The following is a 12,460-nucleotide window of genomic DNA, read 5'->3' on the forward strand; positions in this document are numbered from 1 at the left end:
AAGAAAGTAATCCACTTTTTTCAAGCCTTATCGTCTTGTCTGGTTGTATGGTAAACCAGGCTTGCTGAAGGGCTCATGCTTCCTTTGCTTTCTCAAGTGGATAGGTATCTGGCAAATAAATGTGTGGCTTAAAAGAACTAATGCTCCATTGATGATATTAATGAAGCAAAAAAAAAAAAAAAAATTATAGCTAATCTTATCAAATATACCAACTTCCAGAAGCATAATTAAAATTTAGAAATTAGCTACAAGCATAGTGCTTAAGTACTATACTGTTTCAGTTTGGTTTCTTTTGGTATTTTAATGGATATCTGTTTCTCCCTCAACATTTTGCCAATTTGACAGTATGATCAAGTAGTGTAGGAATATGCAGGGCCAGACTCAGATTTTTTTCTGAGCATAGTCCTAGTATAATAGTTTGTAAACTATAAATAGTACAGTAAACTGTAAATAGTTTGTATACTATACTAGTCTTTTCTTCCCAGCACATCACAGACATGTTTTTTTCAAACAAGAGGTTTGTGTTTCAAATTTGTATTTTAATTTAAATGCAGTAAGATGGAATGTCTTGGAGAGAGCAGAAACATTTTATCTTTCTCTGATTGTGAAGGGGGAAAAGGAAAGCTTATTATTTAGTCAGACGTATTTTTAGCAGGCTTCCATAATTGGCATGAGACCCTCAATCTAAGTACTTGTTTTATAATGGAGATGAGCTGATCCTTTCATGTTCACTTGTTAGCTGGAACACAATTTCAGCTCACACAAAGCTTTGATACCCTCTCCTTTAGGGGCTAGTGCCTTAAACAAGGTCTAAGTCTCTAATATTATCAATTCTTTTAAGAAATTACATGCTTATTTATTGTAATAATTGCACTACACTACATAATTCCACTATTCTGGCTTGAATTCTAAAATTAATTTTATTTCTCTGTTTTAGTGTAGAATCACTAATTCAGATAGTTTAACTTGTAAATCTTGATACATGTCTACCTTGCTGCTGCTTCTCCACACATTGCTGCTTTGAGTAGATCCAATTAATCCACTAAGAATTTGGTGTAGAGGTACCCAAGCTACTGCCCAAATCCAAAGTAATTCATCCGTATGAGCCCACTCCAGTGCCTTAGCAGCCTGTGCTCAGTACTGCAGTGAGGTAGCTAAACTGATTCCAAGATGCAAAGCATTGCTTGCACATTTGGCATTGTGACAAATTGTAGAAATACACTGGCTCCCTCAAACAGCCTTTTTTTTTTTTTTTTCTTTTTACTCTTGGTGCCACAGCCCTGTGTAACATAGAAACGATCAAAGAGAGTTCAGACAACTGTTGCCTATTGAGAACATTCAACTCCATTTTAATATTTAATTCAAGAGCATGTAAATATGAAAAGCTTCACAGTTGTGGTCCAAAATAACTGGTTTTTATTGAGAATCTGGGCTGTACTCTGCCAAAATAAACTTAATATGTATTTATATTCTAAAAGATTAATCTTGTAAACGAGAAGTTGCACGGGAGAGTGTCGTTTTTTGATGCCTGGGTGAAATAAGTGAAGCCCATAGCTGTGTATTCATTGTGCATTCCTAGTAAGAAGCTCCATATTCACTGTCAGACTTAATTAATACGGTTTGAGAAGTGTCTTACAGGTTAGTTTTGAATCAGTGTTCACCTGTCAGCTACTACAGTTCTCTCCTGCTTGCTTCTCAACCTTTTAATCAAAACCAGCTCAGGCAGAGTAATCAGATACTATTGTGAGTGGTAGTGACTCAGGAAACCCTCCCAAACTTTAAGCCTTCTCAGCTGCTTCAGCAAAGAGAAAGTGAAACATCTGCACCTCCCTTGGGTCTCTCTGGGACCTTGGAGAAAGAGGCTATTGGCCTTCAAAACAACAATGAATAAAACATAAGCACTGGGAGTTACTAGTGCATAGGGCTTTCTGGTTTTGTGGGGGCTTTTTGCTTGTTTGGGGCAGGTTTTTTTGGAATAAAATGTCACCAAATTTCACTGCAGTTCTCTGTGCAGAGTGGCACCTTGTTTCTTGCTGAACTGCCCCTATTGCTTTGCGCCACTGCTTCTACCTAGGTATGTGGTTGATAACTGGACAGTTGTGTGTCCAACTTTAGTAAATACTGTCAGTAGCATTTTTCCAGGCTTTATGTTTCTTAATGTCCTCCACAAGGCTTTTTTTCTCAGCTTCTCTGCCCAGTGGGAGACTGACCAAAATAACTGTTCTGAACCAGATGATGTTTGCTGCCTTTTCTGATAGCTAAGAATTCTTAAGTGGCAAACCTCCCTCTTTGCTTTGAGATTTGATATTGTAGTCATCTCATTTTGGTTTTTTTTAATTTAGGTTTTCAATTAGAGGAAAAAAGTTATAGTACAGATCATAGGATAAAAATACTTTTAGCCAGATTTGTGGGCTTTAATCTAAAGCAATGCAGCAGAAATAATAAAAGATTAAATAGGCGTAAACTTTAATGTCAGATTTAGTAGTCATTAAGATCTTTCAGGTATTCTGTAATCATTTATTCAGTTCTTGGTTCGTTAAAAAAATGTAGTTGTTTAATTTGCAATTGCAATGGAACTTAAGCATTATTTTGTTAGTTGCAAAACTTCAATGTCCTGTGTGTCAGAAGTGCCATTAAGCATTTTCAAATACAACCTTTTTTACAAAGCACAGTCATTCTTGTATTTAAAAGTTCTTTTTCACAAATGAAAAGTGCTACTAAAACACCTGCATCAAAAACACAGTACAAGCTATGGATTTCTGTCTGCTTGAGAGCAGACTCCCACTTTCCCTCACTCCCGCAAACCCTGGCATGACACAGTGATATGTCAATTATGATTTTTTTTTTTTCTGAGGATTTTGCAAATGACCTTTTTGTGAAAATATCAAGGTGAACTTACTGAGGAGTGATGTAACTATTCATATTACTCTAGTTTTGATTAATGTCTTGACAAAACATCTTTACCAGGAGTTCCTCTGGGTTTCTCTTGTGTTGTATTCTCTAGCTGTTGAAGGGTAAATAAGTTAACTGAATATTCAACGTAATCAGCTGGGTGTTCTATTCAGGTAATCATTCGATCAGTACAGTTGCATAGGTATTTTGGAAGATGTTGTCTTTGCCATGACAGAATGTACAGTAAAGAAATGATCATACAATGGTTTTTTGAGCTGATGCACAGAAGGAGTTTTTATCAAGTACAGACATTTCCTAGTACATCATTTAGAAATCCAGGGTACGTCTTGAGTGCTCTGATCTGAAATATGAGACCTGAATTCAGAGCTAAAATAGCTGGGCTTTCAAGGCTTAAATAACTAATTCAGTTTTAGTGCCGTGATTTAATAGGTTTTCATAATGTATTGATCTGAACATTAAGTTGTACCCACACACACACAAATCCTTTTCTTCCATGTTTAAAGTAAATTTTAATGAGGAAGAGCTAGGAAAGGGGCAGCAGAGTTGTGTAGATTCTAGCACTTTGCGTTTAAAAGCAACTTCTCAGACAGGTAATCCACAGAAGGTAGAACATGCCCATACATTTGGTACTAAAAAAGCCCAGTGTGTTTTCAGGGTCTGATGCAGCCACAGTGTCTTGGAGATGGATATAGTCACACAACTGCCAAAAAACCCCAACTTTGAGTGAAACATTGTGTTTGATTTCAGTATGTCTCTTGGAATTTTTGTAAACTTTAGGAATCCTAATTTTTGAGTGCCATAATTTCAAATTTCTGTATGGTTTTCAGTTTGTTCTTCAAAGGAACATATACATGGAATGATCCATGTATATACATATATGAGTATTCTTATTGATTTATGTGGTTACAAATATAAAATATTCATACCTTAATAGAAACCAAAAACAGTCTTTATTGAGTTAAGTTGTGAATGTGGACACCAGGCTGCAGAAATGATTGATGGTTTTCTTACCACATGTAATAGCCTAACAGGGTTTCACAAAACCTTTGTTCACACACTTAAAAATTCCCAGAGCATTTCCTTCAAGTAAAGAGCAGATAGTATAATCTTAAACTGCTGCTTCAGAGACATTGTCCTAAATGTTGCTTCAAAAAATAGGTATGGGACTTAAGGACTTTTTAAAAAATTTTATTTTTATAAATAAGCACTGTAGATTACAGTTGTATATAGACTGATACATGTTGTGTTCAATTTTGTTGGGGCTTTTTTAACAAACTTTCCAACACAGACATTGGAAGTAAGGTTAATTATAAAATACAATTCTATTATATTTTTTTGTTCCTGTCTGGCCATTACCTGCAAGTATATTGAGAAGCAGTCAGTCAGATTTCACCATTTATTTTTATAACCTCCTAAGCCTGCACTGCTGCCTTTTCCTGTTAAGGTCCCTGCTAGTTGCCACTATTGCTTCCTTGCCCTCTAGTTTACTGGAGTGAACTCTGCACCTCGGCCATGATATTGTGCATCCCCTCTGATGTGCCCCCTTTAGCTGCATTGTAGTGTTGTTCAGGAGGGAAACCCTTAGAACACAAATCCCATGGCCACTGGGTTCTTGGCAGCAGCTGCTCCACCCAGCAGATCTGCTGCTTTTGGCAAGCTTTGCTTTACAGTGTGTCATGTAGCCATGGCCTCTGAGCCCTGTGTCCCTGGTGGGGGACCTGCTTTCCTACTACACCAAGGTGCTTCTCTGCTCCTCCACACATTTGTGATCCTGGGAAGAAGAGTTTGAGAGGGGACAGTTTAAACTGGGTACCAGTAATTCATGTCCTTCGTTGGAGAGGTGTATTCATGTTGTATGCTGTGATCACTGTAATTGAGGAATATACTGCTATTTTGTTGTGGATAGCACCCTCCTGGTATTTCTTCCCTACCCCTCCTTTTTCTCTGGCTTGCTTATCCTCAGGAGTGGAATAATTCATGGTCAATGTACTTACTCCTGTATCACCCCAGCAATTTACTACAACTTGTCTGTTCCTTGTTCCCCTTTGATTGGCCTCTCCATGTAGTCATATAGCACATAACACAAAGATGGATTGTATGGCATTCTCTGCTGGGGAAAATCAACACATAGAGCAGGCTCACTGCCAAGATGCTCATAATTAAACTGTTGCTATGGACAGGATTACATCAATGTTTCTATCAATCATTTGCTACTTGGATTTTTTTTTTTAGGGTTTTTATCTTCCTTTTACTTAGTTTTCAGTTGAAGTGTTGCAGCAGATAAAGGGAGATATAAATAAAAATAATTATTGAAGACATGGGGAAAGAAAAAACCAATTATATCATTCAGAGTTTGTGTTTGAAGCCAATACCTTTGTGAGGTATTTGCAGTATTTATGCTATTAGAAACGGCCAGATGCAGCCACTTCCATTCAGTGGTCATCATACTGTTGTGACCTAAGAGTCATGGAAAACTGCCATGATGTCACAACAGTCTGTAGGGCCAGAGTGTTACAAGTTTACCTTAAAATGTTGCAAATTCACTAAAACAGCAGCTGTAATAGAAAAACAGCAGCAAAGCAGTTAAACCTTGCATTTTTCTTCTGTCCCCCATTCCTTCTGATTCATGTGCAGTAAGTTGTGAGATGGACTAATGACAGAATAGTGTGAAGTACACTGATGGATGGGAACAGAGTTTGCTTGCTTGTGCTTCATCTGCTACTGTATCATTGCTGCTGTTATCCCCTATGACAATGATCTTCAGCAATAATTCCCTTTGGTAGCACTCAAAGTGTTTGGTGTTAGAGCTAACTAGTGTGCAGTGCATTAAATGTGGAGAGGTGCAGGATTGCAGCCAAAATAAGGTAGTCTGAGTGGTAACAAACGATATCGAGTGCAGCTGAGATCACTGTAAAGAGATAAACAGTGTGGTGTGACAAAATTGTCTCCCAGTTGACAAAATGATCTATATTTTATAGATTGCCTTAAAAATTGAAGGATGGAGTCAATTATAGCCAATTATGATGCTACATTTACTGGAGTAGTTTTTTTATCCTTTGGGGAGAAATAAGGAAACGTTCAAGTCGGTCAGAAAAAGCTTTTGCATTTGCTTCCCTGTTTTATCTGAGCAGAGTTTTTTCCCATTTCTTCAGGTGAAAACTGTATGAAAGCTGGGACTAAATTATCTTTAGGAAAAAGGTTTGTTTTTGTTTTTTTTTTTTTTTTTTTAGTTATTTTCATTTCTTCATGTTGCACAAAAAATTATTATAGATAATATGGCAAATAGAACAAGAAAATCAAACATCAGCTCCCCCCAGTTATGTTTGGGTTTACTCTAAATGAATTGTAAAGGCAGCCTGGTCATGGCAAAGCCTGCTTAGTGCATGGTGACATGTTGAATTTGACTTGTTTCTTTCCCAAAAAGGAGCTTTAATGTCATTGAAGAGATACCAAGTAAATACTGCATATTTTCGTCTTCAGTCTGTTAAAGTGAAAATAAAGGAGTGAGACCGTGAAATGGTTTGCTGTGACCCACAGTTACTTTTTAGTGAATAGATGTAAAATGGGATACAAAAGCAGTGTATTGAAGATGGACAGACAGACATGCACGTCCTTAAGAGATCTGAGAGATCGCCTGAGTGGCTGAGAGGCAAGCATTTATTTAATGGCATTTATTCTGTCATTTAGATTATCTCCCACCACTGTTTGGATTCCCAAGAAGCGTATCTGGGAGCTGTGCAACCCATCTATCTTGTGCTGTAGTACTGACCGTGAGGAGTAGTTTCCCTTCCCTAGCGAAGCATGTTCATGGTAATTAGTAGAAGATTCGGGTATATAGGTAAAGGTGTACTGAGAGATGAAAGCCAGCAATAAGCAAGTGTTTGAGTAATGTTTCAAAATATTACCCTCCTCCTGTGTTGAGGATTTTATTCACCCGCCAACTTCAGAGGGTGACCTAGGACGTGTGCCAATGACAAAAGCTACTTGTAACAATTCAGATCATGCTTTCTGCTTTATGAAATGGGATTGTAAAAATCCTCTCAAAAATGACATCTGAAATAGCATTAAAATACAATTTCCCTTTGATAAGGTTTTAAGGCACTCATATGAAAAGTGACACTACTTTGAGTAGCTCTATGTCAGCATTATGCAATGTGTTGCACATAAGTGACATTATCCATTAGGGGTGTGAGGGTCACTTATTTTTCTCATGAAATCATTAAATACCTTTATTGATTTCTGTTCAATCAGCTGCATTCTGCTCAAATACAGCGATCTCTAGACATGCTAATAGAGCCGTTCCTAATAATGTTTATAAGCCATAGTTTTAATGACAGACATTGCACTCAAAATAAATTATCATGCCTAAGTAAAACACAAAGGAGATTAGGGAAGCAATAATATTGTGCTGTTTGCAAATTACCTGAGCCTACTTTATTGCAAAAAAAGATGATTTTGTGACACAGATATTCTAAAATCATTAATTAACCATTGTCAGTACATTCTTTGCTTTTTCTAATTGTACAAAATTATTTTTTATATGTTTGGACTGCTTCTGTTGCATGATGATAAAGCATTTTTTAAAAATCAAATTCAACCCCAGAAACCCTGTCATAGTTAATATAAAATTTGTAGTACTAGTTTTTATGCTGAAGGCTGTTTAAAATTTGGGTCATAATAAATGCTGTACTCCAGGATGGCATGTACTTACTGTATTACTAGATTATTTTGTCATGTGAAGCAATGTGAGAGTATGAAAAGCTAGTAGATCAAATACAAGTAAGAGTACCTTTCTTCATTTTTTTCATGATGGCACTGATCTCTGAGGGAGGAAGTACGTAAGACTCAATTAAATTTAACAGGTGCGTTTTAGTGCTGTATGAATGGATGCATACTAGACAAAGGAAAAAAGAGAGTAATTTTCTGTCCTCTCTACTTGGATTCCATCCTAATGACTTTATCTTGACAGTTAGCTTAAGCTTGTTTCCTTTCCTTGCAGAAAACTTCCCCCGTATTTTCTATATGATGAAAAACTTGTGATAGTACTGTTAATTTTTGCAGTTATCTGCTACTGTAGTTGTTGCTTTTTACCACACCTCTTCTACCTTTTTTTTCCTTTGGGTGCAAACAGTTCCTCAGAGTAAATTGCCAGCTTTACCCTGAGCATAGCAAAAGCAGACTGGTACATTTGTCTCTGCAGCTAAAACGTGAAGTTTTTGCTTCCAAGCAGTGAATCACATCCTGCTGCGGAATTACTGTTTGGATTTTTGAGTTTCTTCACTAGGAGCCTTAAGGGACTCTGACAGGTCTTGTCGAATAGTGTTGGTCATCCTTGTCTCAGACAGTAAATGGTGCCAAGTACTGGCAAGTTTATTGCATTGTGTCTGGAGAAGCTGTTGTTCACTCAGCGTTTTCTTCGTAGGACGCCTGCTTGATTTCATTGAAGGAAACCTGAGCAAGGCTGTGTTATTAATGAATTATGACAAGCCTTTTGCCTGTCAGGCAGAGAGGTTCCTGCTATCTCCTTTTAAGACAAAAACATAATGGAAGATGCTCAGCTGGGCAAGCTCTCTGATGATACTCCTTAAGTGCTCATCCCAGGCTGATGCGAATACGCAGAGAGCCGTAAAGCTGCAAGTGGCAGCGTTTAATACCATCTCCCTCATAATGCCTGAATAATTTTCCGGAGAGCGATCGTCGCAGCTGCTGTGAACGTGGTTGTTTATTTTTCACCTTGTCCTGGCGGATTGCTGACCGAGCTAATCTGCTGCACGCGCGGGGCTGGCGGCGGGGGTGACACGGCGACGTTTCCTTGCTCACAGCTCCAGCGCTCTCCCGAGCGTGGCAGGATCGGCAGCCGGAGCCCGAGACAGGCTCCCGGAGCCCAGCACAGTTCCGTGGGCTGGCTCCCGAGGCCGCTCTGCGAGGGGAGCTGAGCAATGCTGGCGAAGGATGGGAAGGAGGCAGTGAGGGAGCCGGCTCATGTTTTTCTTAATGGATGTTTGTGAGCAGGAAGGAGATGGCGCGGGCTGTCGGGGTGAGTTATGGAGCGCGTTCTGCGATCTCCCTCCGGTCGGGCGGCTCATTATGTTAAACAGTGCAGCTTTTAAAGCGCCGTAGCTCTCCTTTATGTGCCTTGGCCTTCATTTGCTGAAATGCTTCAAGTTCACAGTGCTCAAGTAATTTTGGAAGCGGGATGTAATTACAAAGGTTTCTTATGCTTACCAACAGCTTTTTTGAACCAGTGTAATTATCATTACTTGTGGATACTGTAAATTGAATATCCCCTCCCTAATTACATTAAACTCAAGGGTTGGCTGCTTAAGCAGCCAAATAAGAAAAGTTCACCTGTTACTATAAATAGCAAAATTGTTCTCTTAGTTCTGCTGACCTTTAAAGCAAAGTGCTTTTCACAATGTTGTCAGGTGTACATTATAAAGATAGCTTGTAATTAGACCTGTAATGAGGAAATCTGTTAGAATGGCTTTCTGAAAACTTAATTTATTCTGTGTTTTCTAAGTGCATGACAGAATTAAAGTTTCAGGGTGCTTTAGGACTTTTAAAGGGCTGGCTGCTGTTTTGCAGCTCACCTGTTCTGATGGTGATTTGCAGCTGCCCAGTGCTACTGCCACTGCTCACAGGCAACAGCTGTAGCTGCAGCAACTTAGCCTTGCCCTTTGAAAACAACATGGGGTCAACAGAATGATTTATCTAGTGATCCAGGGATTTCTGTGATTAATTAACGTCTCTTCTCTCACTTCAAGAGACAGATAATGACTTAATTTGTAGTGGGCAGTGGAATAGAGAGAGAAAAAAGTGTTGGTTGCTAGATTTTGGTTTTCTTCAGTTAACTAAAGTAACTGTAGTCTTACTGAAATGTTGTCTCATCTGCTAGATGGACACAGAGCTTGAGTTAGTGAGTTCATGTGCCTGCCTTGTGTTCAGTTGACATCCTGTCACAGCTTCACCAATTCTATGTCTTGTCTTAAGAATACTGAGGGCATTTCTGTAACAAGTTTGATTGACTCTCATTTACTTTTAGTGACTGAAATTTTTACTGCATTGCTACCAGCTAATATTTATTGCTTTCTTCATTCTACTTTAATTAAAATCATACTTTTTATTCCTTTAGAAGATTTTTTGTTAGTTGACATAACTTATATTTCCAGAGCACATCCTGCTGAGTGTCCTTCATGATGTGTCTTTAAAACATGCTTGGACAGCATAAATTGAAAAGTGTCTTTGAAAAAGAAACTTCAATTGCTTCAACAGTAGAAAATTACAGCTGTAGGAAAAGAATAAAAAAAAAATCTTTATTTCATAGTGTAACACTGTAGCGTTTGAATGGAAATAATTACTAAGGGATTTTTAATGAAATGTAGGGCTAAAACAAAGGCAAAAAATAATTTGCAGCTTAGTCTGTTTTAAATGTGTTATTAGTTCATCTGCAGCAACTCTAAGCTAACAGTTTAAACTAATCAAATACCCTGCATAGTTGTATTTCTTGTTGAAAAATACTCATGTTCATATTTGATACATTTATGAGTTTAAAATTAAGGAATAATTAACTCTCACAATTCTGGTTTTTCTTCCAATGTATTCTCTCTCTTTCTGTATTTATTCTATTACATGATAGGCAAAGCTACTGTTAAGGTTGGTTATAAATTGTGGTGATAGTATAATTTCTCTTATACGCAAGAGTGGGAACATGTGAAGTACATAGTATTTTATGCAAGTAAATAGAGGGTACACTACAGGTAGCCACTACTGATAGACAGAATTTGTATCTGATGTGTAGCAATCCAAATGAAAACCAGAACATTCTCATGGCTTGTGAAAATACAAAGATACAAGTAATATCAGTCTATTAGCATACAGACAAACCCTTTCTCATAAAAGCAAGAAGTAGATGTTGTAGTAGACCTGTGTAGAGATTAGCCAGAAATTTGAAGGCCTAGACTTAATTTAGTTGTTCCCTGTTACAGAACCTCAGTAGGTAAAAGTGTTTTTCTGCTGTCAAGTACCAAAAGACTGGTTCCAGTAGCATCTTGAGCAGGCTATCTGATTGGGTAGAAAATGAGGAAAAGAGAGCAGAGGGTAACACAAGACTTTGAAGATTTTTGCTTTAAATTGTTTTTACTTACCCGTTTGTGGGCGCTTGTACTTACCCTTAAGGCTTAAAACCTTGTCGCTTCAAGATGACATGGGAAAATGATTTTTAGCTGGCTGTATACTGCTGTATTAAAGGCAAATCTTCAAACTTGGCCTTTCCCAGGGATTTCAAGTACTGGGTAAAGCTTGCAATAGCTAAGCTTTTGAGGTATAGTAATGCCTTATGATAGAGCTCATTGGTTGTATGTGTGTAATTTGTCAACGTCTGTGTTTGAATGGTTTATCAGCAAGTATGTTAGAAGACCCTGTCTCCTTGAATTTTGGATACAGTCTCAGAGAACTCTTGTGCCTCTGAGATGCAGATGGTGTTAAAACTGCTGTCTTTGTCCCCCTAATTACAGGTCACTCTTCTGTTCTAAGCTGCTTTTTGTTTTGCTCCAATCTTTGTAAAAGTAAACACAAAATACTCAGTGATTAAGCATGTCCCCAGAACATATCACTGGAAGAAGAGACAGTGTATGAACTGAGTGACATTACAAAGTGGCATAATTGTGTTCTCTGCTTTGCTTCCTGTTCAGCTCCGAACAATACCTAATATTTGGGCTGCTTTCTTTTGGCAGCTGAGCACTGAGCTGACATTTTGATGGCACTATTTATTGTAACCTCAAGGTCTCACTCCTGAGCGATAATGTTCAGCTCAGAGCCCATCACTGTACATGTGAAGTTAAGGTTATATTTTCCCATGTGCATCACTCTACACTTATCCACACTGAATTTAATTTACCATTCCATTGTCTAGTCACTCAATTTCATAAGGTCCTGAGATTCTTCACCACTTGCCCTCATCCTTGCTGCCATGAATAAATTGGTATCATCTGCAAACTTGGTTGCTTCAGTGCTCAGCTACCTTTCCAGGTCAATTACAGGTATGGGAAAAGGAGCAGATCCCTGTGGTATTCCACTGGTAGGCTTCCTCCACTATGCAGGTTTGACCATTTACCCCTAATTTCTTGTTATGTCTTTTAACCAGTCATGTTGCTGTGCAGAGACCTCTGTTTTGCCATGGGTGCTTAGTTTCTTTAAAAGCCTTTGGTGAAGTACTTGTTAAAAGCTTTTTTGAAATTGATTGACTGGATCACTGGTTTCACATGTTTGTTTGAGGTATTCAAAGAATTGGGTTAATTTTGTAAGACTTCACTTAATGAAAACTGAAATTTGATTCTTCTTAGACCCCACTTAGGGCCCACTTATATCTTTTTGCTATTATAGTTTCTATTAACTTCACTGGCACATAGATGTCACATTTGCAGGTTGCCATTCCCCTGGAGCATCTTTGGAACCTGTATTAGAATTTGGCAGCACATTAGCCACATTGGAGACCTCAAGTAGCAAGGCACTGTGGAGAGGGATGATCATTAGTAATTCAGCTCTTCTC

The 12,460-nt window shown here is 38.1% G+C and overlaps 1 protein-coding gene across 8 annotated transcripts in view; it reads left to right on the forward strand.

Moving 5' to 3' along the window:
* TENM3 (teneurin transmembrane protein 3) overlaps positions 1-12,460 on the forward strand; it is a 413,821-nt gene that overhangs the window by 207,914 nt on the left and 193,447 nt on the right. The window contains exon 1 of one of the 8 annotated variants that reach the window (XM_082282294.1): positions 8,753-8,950. The exons of the other annotated variants lie outside the window; for them this stretch is intronic. Within the exon in view, the coding sequence (XP_082138420.1) occupies positions 8,896-8,950 (55 nt within the window). The 5' untranslated portion in view covers positions 8,753-8,895. Of the gene's footprint in view, positions 1-8,752; positions 8,951-12,460 lie in introns of those variants that run through there. 8 annotated transcript variants of the gene reach the window in all.

Source organism: Coloeus monedula, assembly GCF_965178545.1.
Source record: "Coloeus monedula genome assembly, chromosome: 5".
Classification (NCBI taxonomy): Eukaryota; Metazoa; Chordata; class Aves; order Passeriformes; family Corvidae; genus Coloeus; species Coloeus monedula.